Source organism: Archocentrus centrarchus, chromosome 17 (assembly GCF_007364275.1).
Source record: "Archocentrus centrarchus isolate MPI-CPG fArcCen1 chromosome 17, fArcCen1, whole genome shotgun sequence".
Classification (NCBI taxonomy): Eukaryota; Metazoa; Chordata; class Actinopteri; order Cichliformes; family Cichlidae; genus Archocentrus; species Archocentrus centrarchus.
Genome location: NC_044362.1, coordinates 9,023,386 through 9,041,899, shown reverse-complemented (window position 1 = coordinate 9,041,899; position 18,514 = coordinate 9,023,386). Strand labels below are relative to the sequence as shown.

The following is an 18,514-nucleotide window of genomic DNA, read 5'->3' as shown; positions in this document are numbered from 1 at the left end:
ACTCCCACCTTGTGTGCAAGGTATGTGCAGCAGCAATGTCAGTGGAATCTTCTAGTGAATTAGTTTTGTTTCATCCACTGACATTAAAAGTACCACACAAGGTCTCAGTTCTATTATTACAAAGCAAGATGACTTTCCTTTCAGCAGCAAGACATTTAAGCTGTATTGCTCTGCTACTATCTCAGCCGCATATTACAATTGAGCGCTGTACCTCTTTAAACCCTGCTACATTGCTTCCTACTCCAGAAGATGGAGAACCACATGATTGTAAAGCTATAGCAGAGCAAAATAGTAAACCAAGGGAGGATTTGTTAGATACGCCATTAACAGAAGGTGATTTGGTGTATAGATGGGTCAAGCAGGAAAAATGATAGAGGTATTACAGAAACGGGGTATGCAGTAGTGATTGATAAACAAATCATTAAGGCAGAACAACTACCATCTAGTTTTTCCGCCCAAGCAGCAGAGCTTATAGCTCCCATAGAAGCCTGCTTACTTTATAAGGATAAGGCTGTGACAATTTATACAGATAGCCAATATGCATTTTCAATGGTACATCTTTTTGCAGCCCAGTGGGCAAGAAGGGGAATGCAGACGTCTGCAGGTCAGCCAGTGAAACATGCTAAATTGCTAAAACAGTAACTTTTGGCCATTATGAAACCCAAAAACATAGCTATTTGTAAATGTGCAGCCCACACTGTGGGCAAAGATCCTATCACCCAAGGAAATGCCTTTGCAGATAAGATTGCTAAGGAAGCGGCACAGGGCTTTTATGGCCACAGCGACACACATTTACATATGCAAGAGCCTATACGATCGGAGGTTTTACAAGACATGCAAGCGCCGAAAGCGGAAATAGAGCAGTGGCTTAGGGATGGGGTGACATTGAAGGATAACATCTATCATATTAATGATAAACCAGTACTCCCTAAAGCCCTTTTTAAAACTGCAGCATTATTGAGTCATGGGCCTTGCCATGTCTCAACAGGGGGGATGATACAGATAATAAGTAAATACTTTTATGCAAAAGGCTTTAATAACTATTCCAAAAATTTTTGCAGAGCATGTTTAACTTGCTGTAAAAACAATCCACAGGGTAATCTGAGACCAAGAGGGGTTAGATTTCCAACACCTCGTTATCCTTTTCACTTCCTCCACATGGATTTCATAGAACTGAATCAATGTAGGACTTATAAGTACTGTTTAGTACTTGTAGACCCTTTTACAAAATGGGTTGAAATTATTCCATCGGCAAAAGCAGATGCACTGACAGTTGCAAAAGCCTTATGTAAGACCATAATTCCTAATTATGGCATTCCAGAGAAGCTGTGGAGTGATAATGGACCACACTTTGTAAATGAGATAGTGTCTAAGGTGTCTCAGAATTTAGGTATTGAACTGAAGAACCATTGTGTATACCACCCACAGAGTGCAGGGCTAGTGGAAAGAACAAATGGGACAATAAAAAACAGATTGAGGAAAAGCATGGCAGAATCGGGGAGACCTTCGGTGGAGTGTATAGACCTAGTGAAAATGTACATGCGCATAACACCATCAGAATTAGGACTTACTCCGTATGAAATATACGGCAGACCATTCAGGCTGCCTGTATATACGGAGGAAGAGAAGGCAGAAGAGAGCTGCGATTTGAGTGACTGGATGAGGAAATTTCTACAAAGTAAACAAGTAACTGATGCTAATAAACTGCCAGAAGCATCTTCTTTCTCTCCACAGGTGCCACTGATACAGCCAGGAGACTGGGTGCTGGTTAAGGTCATCAAACGGAAGTGCTGGTCGAACCAGAGGTGGGACGGCCCATACCAAGTTCTACTGACCACACCAACAGCAGTGAAAATCGCTGAAAGATCTACGTGGATACGTGGAGTCACTGCAAGAAGGTGGAGCCACTTACTTCGGAGTAAAGATGGAAGTCTGGTTACAAAGGGGGAAATTCCTTGTAGTGGTTTTTTTCATCTCAACCCAGTGAAGAAAACAACTGAGCCTTACTCCTTTAGAATGGCGCCCTTCTGCAGCTTCATAATTACTTTCAGCGGCCATGTTTGAGGTGGACATGCGAGAGTGTGGTGATAATTCAGTGACGCTAGTAACCAGTGTCCAGCAGCAGTGGGTTCTTTCCTGGACTTTGCCTACTCTGGAGAGGCACTTATCACTGATGGCAATAGATGAATCCAATGCTGAAAATGTGCAAGTGAAGCTATGATAAACAGGAGGGAACTGTTGGAATTGTTGTATGTAACTTTATTCTGATTGTTGTGAATTATCATAGCTTCTGTTTCTAGAAGTTGATCATTTGTTTTCTATGTTACATTGTTGTCCCTTTTATCTTGATGAGGACACACACACATACACGATTTAATCATGTGAAGTGAGTGATCTTGCAACCTGAGTCTTGTGTAAACATAAGCGATTTAATCATGTGAGCGAGTGAAATAAAACAGCTGCGAAGGAGGCCGCCCTACGGAGATCTTTTCCTCTGTGTTCCGAGAGAGCTTGGAGGACGGTCCCCCTTGCTGTAAGTAAAATTAAGAGTTGCGTGCTTTGTTCCATGTTTTATAAAATGATCTTGTCATGAATCAGCTGTGTGGCAGGCAAGAAGTGGACCCCAATGCAGATGAGGTTGGTGAATAAACAGTCTTTATTTGGGTGAACGCAGAACGGAACCAGGAAACATAACCAGAACTGAAATCCAAGACAAACGGGAACCACAGAGAAACACGGAAGACACACAGCAGGGGAGCGAATGACGACGACGTGACAACAGGCAGCGAAAACACAGGACTTAAATACAGAGGATAACGAGGAAAGAGGGAACAGCTGGGAGACACAGGTGACGCTGATTACCTAAAGTGGGGAAGCAAAACTGAAAACAGACATGGACCAGACAACTATCAAAGTAAAACAGGAAGACAGAAGAGGGAGACAAAGACGCAGACTTGATAGGAAAGCATAAGGAACAAGAAACAGCAACTGAAGACCAATACAAAAAGATAACAAAAACACTGGGCCACCGGCCCAGGACCATGACAGATCTGAACCTATCAGGCTCCTCTTCCCGGTCACATGCACTTGACTAAAAAGGATATTTTATTTTAGCCACATTGGATGAAAGCTGCTGGCATCTGATTGTGTTTCTGTTTTCTGAATACACAATTACAGTCCCTTCTTTATTATTAAAAATCACAAGGTCTTATTTACTTTCTCTTTGCTATACTTTAAAGATTGCATAACATAAGGATAGTTTGTTATTAAAGTTATAAAAAAAAACAATCTAAAAATGCTTGTAACACTGCCTCTGATGTTATCTGACCAAACCAAACATACGGACAATAACAAGCCCCCATAGCGGATCCTTTGATCCTGGAAAATTAAAATGTTCACTCAATTCAACCAATGACAACAGAAAGTCACCAGGTGGCATTTCAAATTCAGGCCAAGCACTTAAAAATGTTCAAGTGCGGCGAGGCCTTGTTCATGGTCTGTAGTTCGATGTGATTATTCAGTGTTCATGTTTGCTAACGCTGTCTCTGTACCCTGTCCAGTTTTGTGATCTTGTTGAGCACATCAGTAGTGTCTTGAACAAAAGCAGGTTTGAAGGACTAACCTGTCTCGTGATGTGCAGTGTGCACACAGCTCCCCACAGATGTCTCACCTCACTGATTGTTTTTTAATCTGTTTTGTTGGGCTGTTTCACATCTGACATAAACTTTGTCTTTTAAACTCTGTGAACTTTACTGTGGTGGTGGTGGTGGTGGGGGGAGAACATCAGCATCAGCAGAAAATATAATGTGAGAAAATAATTCAGAAAGAAGAAGCGAGGATGGTTTAGTACCTCTTTATTAGAAAAACACACCACATTATCCAAGTTAACCTTCCTTAACCACAGACAGATGTTCTCAGGGAGGGACTGTAAAATATCCAAATAAGGAAAAAAAAACAGAAAATAGAAATAGATAAAGGGCAGATACACCGATGGACTCTTCTGTTTGGTTCTTTCACATTCTTCTTGCACATGTTACTTATCCAACCACAAATACTTATAAAAAGATGTTTGAAAGTATATAAAGATGTTATTAATATATTTGTTATATCTAAATGTATGAACTGTCAAGCATTTTTAAACACTGCTCAAAAAAGAAATTAAAGGAACATTTTTCAATCAGAGTACAGCATCATATCAGATAAAACTGGATATTTTCTGGAGTGTTTAAGACAAGTCATTTCATCAAGTGTACTGGTGATAGCAGCACCTCAGACATGACAGAAAAACAAGACAAGCGTTGCACTGACAGCTAAAAAAGAGACCTGAGGAGAGAAAATACATATATGAACAATAATGTTTCCAATGTGTTTCTTATCTTGAATGTGCCCATAACCATGATATTTATAAATTGTCGCACCATGAAACCCTCGTGTCATGCACTTGAGAAATATATCCAGTACTGTTCTCACCAAAATATGCCGCTATAGCCAGGAGCTAGCTATGGCTGTGCTATAAAAGGCAAAATAAAATAGTGAATGTGTACATAAAGAAGAGAAGAAGGAAGCAGCAGATGCTAACTCATCAGTATTTGTATTTAATCAGTAAAACAGCCATGGGAGGGCCACAAGCTAGTTTACTCCTCGTGCCGGTCCCAAGACCAGATAAATGGGGAGGATAGTGTCAGGAAAGCAATTTGTGCCAAAACTCTTTTCCAGAATGAGAGTTTCATCTCAGATAAGTTGGGTTCCAGGTTTAACGATGGCCACCTCTGGTCCTGTGGCATATTCAGAGGCAGCAAGAGTGAAGGAAAGGCAGGAGAGTGGAGGTGACAGTAGGGACTGTATTTGTAGGGACTATGAATGGTAAAGGTGAAGAGAATAATATGCTGTAATATGACAGGGAAGGCAGATAGTGTGCAGGAGACCAGGTGGAAAGGAAACAAGCTCAGGGCCATCGGAGGTGGTTTCAAACTGTTCAACCATGCTGTAGATAGGAAGAGAAATGGAGTAGGGGTAAGAGCATGTGACAAGTGTTGTGGAGGTGAAGAGAAATGTAGAAGGATTAATGGTAGTGGATTTTTCAAAAGGGATGTAAATGGCTCTGGGAAACATGGAAGAGGGAGGAACAGACAGTGATGTATAAGAGTGGGGGAAGGTGCACACAGTTAGACCACATCTTATGCAGAAAGTGCAATATGAAAGATAGCACACTGCAAGGTGGGGTCAGCGGAGAATGTAGCTACGCACCATTGGATGGTCTGCAGAATGACTGGAGGTAAAGAACAGGAAGTGAATAAAGGTAGAGGCGAGGGTTAAATGGTGGAAGCAGAAAAAGAAGGTATGTTGCACTGAGTTCATGGAGGAGTTGAGACAGAGTGGTAGGGAAGAGTTACCAGATGACTGGGAAAGTACAGCTGTAGTGGTGAAGGAAACTGCCAAGGTGTTTGGTGTATCCTGTAGACAGAGGAAAGAGAATAAGGAGCCTTAAATGAGGATGTACAGAAAGGTATTTAAGGGAAAAGATTAGCAAAGATAAAGTGAGATTGTGTAAGTAAACAGGAGTGAGGAAATGAGAAATGAAATAAACAGGACTACTTGAAGGTTAGGCATACAGTAAAGAGAGATGGCAAAGGAAAAGGTTTGTGGTGAGGATTATGTGAGACTGGACACTCCTTATCATTCCTCAGGACTTCCTGAGGATTGACAAGGAGGAAGTGAGGTGGCAGGACAATCAGCTGAGGACATTCAAGATTCAGATGACCTGCGGTGGCAACCCGTAACAGGAGGAGCCAAAAGAAGATTTCTAGTTAATCAGTGTGTGTTTCCTCTTTCGATGCATATAGAAGGCCATTTAAAAAAAAAAAAAAAATCGGATTCCACTAATCCCCAATTCATAGAAAAAATATTACAAAAAGTTTATAAGAAGACAGCAAAATGTTGCACACACATACACACATATAACAGTCATATGTGTTAACTGGAAATGCTATTTTACTTCATGAAACTATTCATTGAGTCATTGAATACATCCATTACAAAAAATACGGCCACTTTAATGGGTAAGTCTTGTTACTTGCTAGCACCTGCCTCTACCAGATTCTGGAAACATTCTTCAGGCATTTTGGTCCATATTGACATGTTAGCATCACACAGTTGCTGCAGATTTCTAGGCTGCATCTTATGTGAATTTCTCATTCCACCACACCCCAAAGGTGCTCTGCTGGATTGCGATGTGTTGAATTTTGAGGCTGTTTGAACTCATTGTTATCAAGCAATATGAATTTTGTGATATGATGTGTTATCCTGGTGGAAGCAGCCGTCAGAATATGGGTACACAATGGTCATAAAGGGATGGACTGGGACAACAATACTCAAGTGGGTTGCAGTGTTTAAATGTTTTAATGATTTGGTACTAATGTGCCTAAAGTTTGCCAAGAGAATATCCCCCACACCATTACACCATCAGCAGCAGTCTGAACCACTGATACAAGGCAGGATGGACCCATGCTTTCATGTCTGTGCCTAGTTCTTGTTTTATTCTGTTTGCTACTTTTGTGTTCTTAGAGCACAGACTCAGTCCACTTTAACCCTGCGGCTCATTAGCTTTATTAATTCAGGCGGGTAAACTACAATACAGCTCGGTCTGGATGCTCTGCTATTTTCCAACTCCTACACACAAACACGTCTGAGTGGCCCACATCTACAAACAGTAGTTCCTATTGTAACAGTTCTGACCCTGCACTTTGATTGTGGCAGTAGAAACCGAGGCTCATCAGAACAGGCAGCATTTTTCCAGTCTTCTACTGTCCAATTTTGGTGAGCTTGTGAAAATTGTAGCCTTAGTTTCCCGTTCTTAGCTGACAGGTGTGGCACCTAGAGTGGTCTTTTGCTGCTGTGGCCCATCTGCTGCTTCAAGGTTTGATGTGTTGTGTGCTCAGATGTTCTCCTGCGTATTTTGGTTGTAAGAAGTGGTGATTTCAGTTACTGTTGTCTTTACCCAGAGAACTGCCGCTCACTAGAGATGTTCTCTTTTTCAGGCCATCCTCTATAAACACTAAAAATAGTTTTGCGGAAAAATGCCAGCAGATCAGCAGTTTTTGAAATACTCAGAATCTGCTGGCACCAACATGTCAGCACGCACATGTTTAAAAATCTATAAAAATCACTTTCATTCCACATTAGTATATGCTTATTGTAGCAGAAGGGATATTTGATCTGGTATTAATCACCTGGCCCATAGTGTTAGGAGGCCACAGAATAAAGGGTAGTGGCCACCTGAGCATTGCCATCTCACTCTCCTGTGATGTACACTTCCAGGTTTCCATTCCTGTGTTTCCCCAGCTCTCACAGGCAAGGGTCATGTTTATGTTGCTGCTGCTTCGGTTCCCATTGTGCTGTTGCTGATTGCTGCACCTTGTGCTACAGAAAGTGCTGGTGGAAACTTTGTCAGAAGCCTTCCGGTCATAAATCTCTGGTATAATATGTATTCTTTTGCACTACATTTTTGTTGATTCTGCTCCATAGTAAGCAGGTGTTTTTAATTGTTGCACTTTAGTTTTTGTGTGTAGGTGTAGGAGACAAGACGCACACGTGAATTGGTGACTCTTTCAGCCCTTTTCTTCAGGCATCCCATTCAGCCACTGGTAAACCACAACTTGGAGTGATTGGTTTGTTTTTTTATTATTGTCAATAAAAAACTTTTTATAACTTGAACATCTCTGCCTGAAGTATAATGAACCTGAATGCCTTTTTGGTAACTGCTATAACTTGAAGTTAGATTCCCTGGGTGAAATTCCCAGGGTGGTGTCGGTTTTTAAGGTGACTGGAAAGCTTTCAAGCTCCCAATTCTTATACAGTCACTCTTGTCATCTACTCTACCCCTCTCTCCTCATCGCCACATTATCTACATGCTTAAATTCACTGAATACCTTCTATGTAACTAGCTGCATCGTGAGTGGTTAAACAGGTGTACCTAATTAAGTGGCCAGGGAGTGTAAACATAACAGTGTTTACCACTGTTGCCTAACAGCAAGAAGGTCCTGGGTTCAAATAGACCTTGGCCGGGACCTTTCTGTGTGGGTTTTCTCCGGGTACTCTGGTTTCCTCCCACAGACCAAAGACATGCAGTTAGTTGGGTTAGGTCAACTGCTGATCCTAAATTGCCCATAGGTGTGAGTGTGAATGGTTCTGTCTCTGTGTTCAGGGTGTACCCTGCCTCTTACCCTTTCTCCCACTCCCACCCAGCACAAAAACATACCTGAAAAGTTGAAAGACACAAAACGAAAACAGCCGCACAACACCACACATTAACATATAGCTACCAGAACCAGTAACATAACTGCAGCAGCCTCATTTGGATCCTTAACCCCCCCAAATTATTACTCCCAGACCTCATCATGGGAGCGTCTGTCTGTCTCCCATTCATCCTCCTCCTTTATGCAGACAACTTAGTGAAGATGGTGGGTCCCTGTAAGTGTTCAAAGACAGAAACAGCAACAAAGGCAAGGATATTAGTTCTTTACAATAATCTTGTTCAAATCTCAGAAATTGATGAAAGGGCAAAGGGTCTTGACTTTCTTTTCTACAAAGAAAAATCTGCCACCAAGCAGAGAGGACAATGGACAAATTATTCCAGCTGCCAGTGAATCATGGATGTATTTCTCCATGGCCTCTCATTTTGGCTTTCAGAGTCTGTAGAGCTGGCTGCTAGGCAAGGGCACACCAGGTAGAAGATCACCGGTGCACTCTTGAAGTTGATTGCTTGCCAGAAGAAAAAGAAGAAGAAGAGAACTTTATTGATCCCTTGCAGGAAATTGCTTTGTTACAGCAGCAGCAATTAACATTAATATAAAGACACAATATAAATACTACACACTTTATACACAATATAAATATTATGTGACTAAGAATATTATATACACAATATAAGAGCTATGTACACAACATAAATATAAATACTATATACAACTGTGCGTTCTGGTTAGTGGTTTGCATTAAAGAGTCTGATTGCTGCCGGCAGGAAGGACTTCCTACTGCGTTCTGTTTTGCACTGAGGTGGTATCAGTGCTTTCCTGTGAAGGTGCTTTCCTGGAGCACCTCCAGGTCATGCAGTGGGTGTGAGCTGTTGTTCAGCGTGTTGTTCAGTTTCTTTAACATCCTCATCCCAGCCACCTGCTGTACAGAGTCCAGTTCAGCCCCGATTGTGGAGCTCGCCTTCTTTATGAGCTTTTCCAGTCTGTTCCTTTCTTAAGTGCGAACCCCCTCCCCACAGCACACCACACCAAAGAACAGTGCACTACCCACCACAGTCTGATGGAAGGTAAGCAGGCAAGGTCTGCAGACAGGGGCGGGCTGGGGTTGAAATTCAGCCCGGGAGCTTGGTTTGGAGAGAGGCCTTTTATTCGATGGTACAAGGGAGCAGCAACATATATAGACCTGATAGACTAGGCTACAAAACACATAAAAAAACACATACATACAACCTTTGCATGCATCTAACACATCTGTGCTACCTCCTGAAATAAAATATTACATCAGAAAAATCAGGAAGTTGAATTCAGATATAGAAAAAGTTTGTTTTTTTTGGTTTTGTTTTGTTTGAACGTATTCATTGTTTATTTCCACCATCATGTTCATCCAGGTCACATTTCCATCCACATACATCCGAGCTTCTCTCAGATCAGACACACATGAAAATATCCTTACGATGAGCCACGTTGTAGATGGTAGCTAGATAATAACAGCATCAATCCTGAATTACAGTTGCAACACGGTCAAAAAACCTTTTTACACTGCACTTGGCTCTGCCGCTAATCCACACTTCTATTCTAACATCTGTGTCCTAGTGAGCATGCACAGTGCTTAGTTCAATAGCTAACTAAAACAACAGAACAAATGGATTTTTACAATGAAATCTAATGCCATTTAAGGCCTTACACGAGCAGTAACAGCAACAACCAACAATAACAAATGAAGAACACACTATACACCTACAAACTGAAGTTGCACCATCTTAAGTTCACATTGGCTCCTACATATATAGACCTGATAGACTAGGCTACAAAACACATAAAAAAAAACACATACATACAACCTTTGCATGCATCTAACACATCTGTGCTACCTCCTGAAATAAAATATTACATCAGAAAAATCAGGAAGTTGAATTCAGATATAAAAAAAGTTTGTTTTGTTTTGTTTTGTTTTGTTCGAATGTATTCATTGTGCATTACTCTGTCCTTCCAGGGTTTTTCTCAGTGTCTTCCACCTCGGTGATCTCTTCTTCAGGCTTAGCTGATGTGGTAGAAGAGAAAAACTGGCAACACAAAACAAGAAACAAAACTTTCAAACTATTTGTGCAAAAACATTTGGGGTTTGATGAGAGGTAAAGTGTGAGCAGTGTAAGCGTGTCTATGTACGGTGCGCAATGTACTTACATTAAACGCATCACTTTTTTCCAGGAAATATTTGTACTTTGGTTTAGTTTTAGTCATAGTCTTTTGACGAAAATGTAATTTAGTTTTACTCATAATTTAGTCATTTGAATAGTTTTAGTTTTAGTCTAGTTTTAGTCGACGAATTATCGTAAGAATATAGTCGACTAAATCTACAGTTAATTTAGTCGACTAAAATATAAAGAGTGTAAAATGTAAATGCTTTTTCCTCAGTTCCCTTGAATTAGTCATTATACACACTTACACAAAATTAAACATTTATTCAAAGTTATGAAATATTATTAATAATATTAACATTAGTGTTTCACCTGCTTCCCACACACCTGATCATTAATACCTCCTTACTGAGATAATCCGAGCGTTTTACAGCAGGACGCTCTGAAAGGTACAGGGCAGTGTTCAGGACTAAGATTAGGAAAGGCTAATCCACCGCGGTGTGGAGATTTTCTCTAAACACAAACGCTAAACTGGAAAAAACACTTTAACCTGCATGACATTCAAATGCTTACCTTTGCATGGAGATCTGGGTGACTGGTTTCCAGATGTTTAAGATTTGTTGTGTTTTTACCTGAGACAGTCGCCCCACATGGTTTACACATCGTTGTTTGTCACAACGTCAAAGGACAAATGTGTCCATACATCGGCTCCTCTCTTTCTCCCTGCTGACATTGTTTACATAACTTAGTTCTATCGGAAGTAAAGACAAATCACAGGCTAGTTTGGTCTTCCCGGGTTTAGAGCAAATTTGCGCAACTGTGTGTTTGATTGGATGTTTTCCTAATTTGTCCCTGCCTTTCACAAAATTAAATAAGTTCTGATTGGATGTCCTCCCCGACAAGCATTTTTGTCTTGTTTTCATTCGTTGACAAAAGTGTCAATTAATTTCATCATCATTTTTATCCTTTTAGGTAGTTTTTATTTAGTTATCGTCTCGTTTTCGTCATGAAAAAAAGGGCCGTTGACAAAACCTAATATTTATTTAATTAAAAAAAACACACTCAGCTGTCATTTTACCGATGAGAAAGAGAAACAGAAATAGCTGCAGTTGATAAGGTATGTTACAATCATCTTTAATAGTGAACAGTCATTGGTTATGCCATTGCTGTTTATTTAGGAGCATTTGGACCCGGAAATGACGTCAGACTTAAAGACCGGATTAACACTGCTGGGCTGTTGTGTTTGTAGCCCTATCCTGATGAAAAAAGAGCCAGCTCCTGTCATTCACTTCAAACAGCCAGCTCTTCGAGCCGAAACGTTCGCGACCGACCATCACTGTCTGCACCTGCGGCTGCACGAGCGCTGCAGTGCTTAATTGGGTAAAAAAAAATTTGTAAAAATCTGATCACCGGCCGGTTTGGCCTGGATACGACCGGCCGTTCGGGAAACCTCCCGAAACTCCCGATGGCCACCCACTCCTGTCGCCAGATCTCAGTCTTAAGGGGGGCTTATGAAATCCAACGGGGGGTTCACCACTATTATTAGCTTGATTAGTGATCTGGCTTGGGTGGGCGGGCCCAAGCGTATCAGTGGGCGGGCACGGCCCCCTAGGGCCCGCCCATAGCGACGGGTCTGTGGCCACCACGCCCCTGTCTGCAGATGTTTGCAGATGTCGTTTGTGACTCACCCAGTTAACTGTGGGGTTGGAGAGACTCAGAGTTTCCAGGGAGACGTCAGTAGCGAGACCTGTGTCCAAAAACCTTTGCTCGGCCCCTGAATCCACTAGTGCTTGGAATGTGTTGTTGGCTGGCTGACAGATCAAAAACAGCAGAAGGAAGAGTGGCCCACACACTGCTTTGTACGCTGCCTCCAATGACAACAAACAGTCTCTGCAGGTAGACGTGCAGTCTGTGGCTGCCTGCAGACCGCTTTCATGCTACCCTCGCTCAAGCATAAAACAAGCATTAGCTTCATTTGAAAGATCGGTGGGAGTGGTGGAGCTGCTTAAACACCAGGGCACATTAGGTGAGAAAACCTCAAAATTTATCCAACTCACTGGAAAAGACTTCAGGTGTCAGGAGAGTCTTTCCTGCAGGTTCAGCTGATGGTGGTGGATGAAGAGCGGGCTGCAGAGGGAGAGACGGGGAAGGTTGCTGAAGCAGGTTTAGATTGTGTCAAAGTGGTTCTGCCATACAGACAGAGGAGAGAGAGAAAAGGTAGGTTGGGCCAGTAGGACGAGAGGACAATGACATTTATAAAATTTGGCAAGTATGTTAAAAAAAAAAAAAACAGCAAGTATTCTGTCTTGTTATTATATCTAGTTGTTATTGTTTTGACTTTGAAAACCTGCGGTTAAACCGAAATAAACTAAGATCAACATCTTGTGGTTTGCATGAGCAAAACCACAAGATGTTGATCTGTTTTACAAGCAAAGGAAAAAAAAAAGAAACAGAAAGAAACTCTTGGTTTCCTGATTCTAAGTACAGTATGTGACGTCATGCTTCTTCTTTTCCCAGAAACGTGTCATCGTCTTCAGACAGCGAGAGCACAGAGAACCACAAGTTAGAGACGGCGGAGGGACAGCAGGTGAGAGCTTCTTATTACTGGGATTTGTAATATAGCTGGTAGGAAACTGTTGTGTTAGCTTTGATTCATAAGAGAGCTTTAACCCAGAATAATGAGTTACAGTTAGGTCCATTTGTCTAAGAGCAAACTCTTTTCTGTAGAGAGTGTACAACGGACAAGTCAATGTGATATAGTTAAAATTTAAGACTCGTATGAGGACAGAAGTTTCTTAGTGTTTGAATGTGTCCACTTAGAAACCTTACAATCACCCAGCTTCTACGTGTAGGCATCTAAAAAGGGGAAGTATCAAACACAGGAAACTGCTTATTATAAAGTGGAAAAACAGCGTCCCTTGTGCTAACTGTATGGTGGCTGAAGACCGTATGCTGATTAATCTACATCTGTGTCTCTGTCTTTGTGTGTGTAAAACACTCAGGTTGCCTATGGCTGTGTTTCCTGTTCATCCCGTAATGTGGTCCAGTTTGCTGGTTTTGTGGTTGCTACAGAGTGGTAGGTGGATGACTAATCAAGTGCATACTCAGCGAGCAAATGGTGTTAGGGCGAGGGAACTGTGACCATCAAAACATGTTTTGCAGGAAATATCAGGGCTTTGTTTTAATAATGTTTTTTTCTCTAAGCGTGTTTTAATCAGGGTGGAGTCCAAGTTTGCTTCCTCTTTCAGGAAGCTAATCAAGAAAATTAGATTCCTCTATACCCCGGTTTATGAAAAAATATTACAAAATGCCGATGAATGAAACATTTGCAGATGACACTGTGCAGTGTGTTTTCATCTTATCGCTCGTCTTATTGTTGCTCACATAGAGTTATGCTCTTTTTCTCTTGTGCTCTTATTCTACATGCGTGTTTTCTTATAGCAGAGGCCGAGGGCCACAGTTTGGATTTGTGTCAGAAGTATATGGCTGGTGATTATGAGGTAAAAAAATGAGAATATACATTTTTACACTTTTCTCTTTGAAGGACCTCACAGATATCACATGTGCTGTCTAAATATACTGTAGATTTATATTAATTTATGCTTTTTCCATTTCAATGTTTTGATCTTGTATGTGAAGCTGTCTAGGCTTAGCATCAAGTGTTCAACAGGGCTGGAATGTGATGAAGATCCTACACTCGAACAGGAAACTTTTATCTGCCTCCTCTACCCAACTAATGAGCTTAACTGCTCCTGGTCATTCAACACTTCAGAGATGGATGCTCAGCTTACTGTTTGTATCAGGTATTCTAGTTTTTTAAAGGCACGCATTAATGATTCAAAGGCTACAAGTTGTTTACAGTCTGTTCTTCTCTCAGTGTTTGTGGCGACGAAACAGAAACTGACTCTACAAACTGCACTTCTGTGGAAAAAGTCGGATGGATGCCTTTGGCTCTCAGCGAGAATATAATAGAAGAATCAACAGTAGTCCTCCATCTGAATGTGTCCCAGCACAACAACTGGACATCTTACACCTTCGTGTATGACGTGTTGACACTAGGTAATTCTACAAGACAGTTACTGTTGAGTAGTTATATCTGTCTAAAATATTAATGCTGTCTAAAATGAAAATAAAAACAGAATGCAATGATTTGAAAATCTCATGAACCCATATTTATTCACAACAGGACAGAGAAAACGTTTAAAATGTTTAAACTGAGACATTTTACTATTTCAGGAAAAAACATTATTTTGTATTTTGTTTAAACATTTTTGTAACGAACTGGGTTGATTGTCAGCAGGTCAGTAACATTATTGGGTCTAAAGGGAGCATCTTAGTTTCTCAGAAGTAAAGATGGGCAGAGGTTCATCAATCTGCAAAAAACTGCCTACAAATAGTGGAATTTCAGAATAATGTTCCTCAGTGTAAAATTGTGAAGACTACTATGAATATCTTATCATCTACAGTTCATAATATCATCAAAAAGATTCTGAGAATCTGGAGAAATCTCTTTATGCCCCCAAATCGACACTGGATATTTGTGATCTTTGTGCCCTCAGAGGGCACTGAAAGGTCATTTAAAATGGAGGCAAAGCCAAAGACAGTTCTGCGGTCAGATGAATTGAAACTTGAATTTTTTTCTAGAAAACACGGACACTATGTCCTCTAGACTAAAGAGGGGAGGGACCATCAGCTTATTATTAGCACTCAGTTCGAAAGCCTTCATCTCTGATGGTACATGTATGTGGGCATATTAATGCCTGTGGAACTGCCAGCTTGCACACCATCAGAGTTGAAGGGCATATACAGGTTTTGGATGAATGTATGCTCCCATCGAAATGGAATCTTTTTCAGGGATGGCCTTCAGCGAGACAACGTTAAACCACATACTGCAGCTTTTACAGCAGCATACTAGAAGAGTCCAGGTGCTGAACTGGCCTGCCATCCAGAACTCTGACCAATTTCAAGCATCATGAAATGAAAATATGACAAAGAAGAGCCAGGACTGCTGAGCAGTTAGAATCCTATATTAGACAAGAATCAGTTCCCAGATCAGCTTTTTGTAGACTTTTCTTAAAAGATGAGGGGATGCTACGCAGTCAAGGCCCTGCCCCAACTTTTTTGAGATGTGTTGCTGGCATCAAATTCAAAATAAGCTAATATTTTTCTTAAAATGATGCATTTTCTCTGTAAACATTTGGTGTGTTTTCTGCGTTATATTGTGATAGTATCCCAGTAGAGCAGATAACAAATATCTACTGTTGTCATTGGGTATTTATTGTCTACTTGTCAGCAACAAACAGGTTTTATCCACTGATTTTGAAAAGTACAGTGTAAGTGGAATTAATTTTTAATTTGATACACCAGCAATCTGGGAATACATCAGCTAGTTTGTGGTTTCAGTGGTTTGATTTTTTTTTTCTATTTGTTTTCTATTATTTGACCCCTTTAATTCAAATGGGGGTCAAATATAGGTATATGATATCATTTACTTTGGTAAGCTGAAGTTTTAGGTCAGGTTGAGGTTGTGTTGTTGTCACTTTTACTGTACTAATCATGTGCTTGTGTGTGACAGAGCTCCTTTCTCCACCTCCGAATATCTCTGCATCCTTCAGTGACAGAGTCCTGAATGTGAGCTGGGATCTGCCCCACAACAGACAACGTGCAAAGTCTTCCTGTTTTGAATATGAACTGGACATAAGTGACCAGGTACAGTATGCATCACTACAGGTGTTGAATAGTCCACATATAACATATGCCATTCCTTTTTTTTTTTCGGTCTGGTGTGCACAGAGCAGGAATCATGAACAAGACAAACTTTATTTTAACCCTGTGAGGTCTAAGGCTACGTCCACTCATCTCCGTCCACGTGAAAACAGAAAAAATGATGTTGAACTGTTATGATCATGCCAAAGTAGCAGGTGGCATTAAAACAATATAACTGATTTTGAAAGCTCATTTTGCAGTGACATAAAATGGATCCCTGACTGCCGAGCACTGAAAGAGCAGCTGTAAAAAAATAAAAATCAGGGTTGAGGTTCGGGGTGCTTAGACCTCTCAGAGTCAGACCAATCAGAGTTGATCTTTCTGGAGTGAGATCTACCATTTTTTTGATGAATCTTTTTAAAACAGGATGGACCAAAACACGTGGTGGGCAAGCAGAATTTTATAACACGGAATGCAGATCCTGCACACACCCACAGAGTGAGAATGAGGACAAGAATACTAAATGAATTTTGCGAAGGATCACGTCAGTGGAGTGAATGGAGTCCCACTGTCACAGTGTGTGAGTGCTCTGTCTTTTTGCACAGTAGTTTAACCAGTGGCTGAACTAGATGTTCACTAATTACTGTCTGGGAGCCTGAATACACAGTGTTACAATCTATGAAATGTCACTATAATGATTGGTGTTTTTGTGTTGTGTGTTTGTAGCGGTGGAACCATCTGAACCGCCGGTTTGCACACTCAGTCCTCTGGTGATCGCTTTCATTTGTCTAGGAATACCCATGATCCTCCTGGCTGTGCTGCTGTTTGTGCGCTATCAGAGGTACTGTTTTATCCTATCTTTCTTCTGCTTACTTTTTTTTTTTACCCACCTCAGTGTGTTGTTTTTCTCTGATGCACTTTGTCTTGACTTTTAATTATGAAAGTGATGAGTGTCAGAAAAAGCACAAACATGAGGTTAAGCTAAAAAAAAAAGGAGAAGCGAGAGAACGGCATCATTCTTCTTTTCTGATAAGCTGCAGCATCCACCCTAAACATCTTTAACATGCACGCAAAAATCCCCAACACACAAAAGAGGGCTGTGAAATAACCAAATAAGGGAAACAAGCAAAATGAAAGGGACACATAGACTTCCTCTATTACAATTACCTGCCAGTTTTCCTTTTTAAAACTCGATACATGTCAAGGTCACCATTTTTTGTGTTTCAGGGTCACTAAGATCCTGTTTCCTCCAATTCCACGCCCCCCACCAAAGTACAAATATTTCCTGGAAAAAAGTGATGCGTTTAATGTAAGTACATTGTGCACCATACATAGACATGCTTACACTGCTCACACTTTACCTCTCATCAAACCCCAAATGTTTTTGCACAAATAGTTTAAAAGTTTTGTTTCTTGTTTTGTGTTGCCAGTTTTTCTCTTCTACCACATCAGCTAAGCCTGAAGAAGAGATCACCGAGGTGGAAGACACTGAGAAAAACCCTGGAAGGACAGAGTAATGCACAATGAATACATTCGAACAAAACAAAACAAAACAAACTTTTTTTATATCTGAATTCAACTTCCTGATTTTTCTGATGTAATATTTTATTTCAGGAGGCAGCACAGATGTGTTAGATAGATGCAAAGGTTGTATGTATGTGTTTTTTTATGTGTTTTGTAGCCTACGTGTAGTCTATCAGGTCTATATATGTAGGAGCCAATGTGAACTTAAGATGGTGCAACTTCAGTTTGTAGGTGTATAGTGTGTTCTTCATTTGTTATTGTTGGTTGTTGCTGTTACTGCTCGTGTAAGGCCTTAAATGGCATTACATTTCATTGTAAAAATCCATTTGTTATGTTGTCTTAGTTAGCTATTGAACTAAGCACTGCGCATGCTCACTAGGACACAGATGTTAGAATAGAAGTGTGGATTAGCGGCAGAGCCAAGTGCAGTGTAATAAGGTTTTTTGACCGTGTTGCAACTGTAATTCAAGATTGATGCTGTTATTATCTAGCTACCATCTACAACGTGGCTCATCGTAGGGATATTTTCATGTGTGTCTGATCTGAGAGAAGCTCGGATGTATGTGGATGGAAATGTGACCTGGATGAACATGATGGTGGAAATAAACGCTCAAAACTACGACCTGAAATTACGTTTTAAGTCTGCCACAACCATATAGTTTTTATTATTTATGATACATCTAAGTAATGCATACAATATAACAGCAATATAAAGGTTATTATTCTATTAAGGGCTATAGCTTAATTAAATATATGTAAAACTGTGAAAAATATAGACTCTAAAACCATTTAATTTGCTGGTCCTGAGATGGTTTAGAGACTCTACAGCAGGGTTATTATAGTTAACGAAAACGAACGAAATAATGAAAAATGAAATTGAAAAAACATTGTCGT

General features: G+C 40.6%; 1 protein-coding gene across 2 annotated transcripts; it reads left to right on the top strand.

Moving 5' to 3' along the window:
• Positions 1-12,547: 12,547 nt before the first annotated feature.
• Positions 12,548-18,255, top strand: LOC115796122 (interleukin-5 receptor subunit alpha-like). 2 transcript variants are annotated; one of them, XM_030752379.1, is made up of 11 exons: positions 12,548-12,607; positions 12,908-12,977; positions 13,393-13,466; positions 13,835-13,890; positions 14,030-14,193; positions 14,268-14,449; positions 15,966-16,099; positions 16,523-16,676; positions 16,823-16,937; positions 17,324-17,405; positions 17,527-18,255. In XM_030752379.1, the coding sequence occupies exons 3-11, from the start codon at positions 13,400-13,402 to the stop codon at positions 17,611-17,613; spliced, it is 1,041 nt and encodes a 346-aa protein (XP_030608239.1). In that variant the 5' UTR covers positions 12,548-12,607; positions 12,908-12,977; positions 13,393-13,399; the 3' UTR covers positions 17,614-18,255. The 2 variants fall into 2 exon arrangements, with proteins under 2 accessions (XP_030608239.1, XP_030608238.1); XM_030752378.1 differs by having other exon boundaries at positions 12,552-12,607; positions 13,832-13,890.
• Positions 18,256-18,514: the final 259 nt, after the last annotated feature.

Bases quoted from the DNA above. Each gene is read 5' to 3' on its own strand.
- LOC115796122 (XM_030752378.1), top strand. From the start codon at position 13,400: ATGGCTGTGTTTCCTGTTCATCCCGTAATGTGGTCCAGTTTGCTGGTT. The intron at 13,891-14,029 runs GTAAAAAAATGA...TTGTATGTGAAG, and splicing joins ATATGGCTGGTGATTATGAG to CTGTCTAGGCTTAGCATCAA. The intron at 16,938-17,323 runs GTACTGTTTTAT...TTTGTGTTTCAG, and splicing joins CTGTTTGTGCGCTATCAGAG to GGTCACTAAGATCCTGTTTC.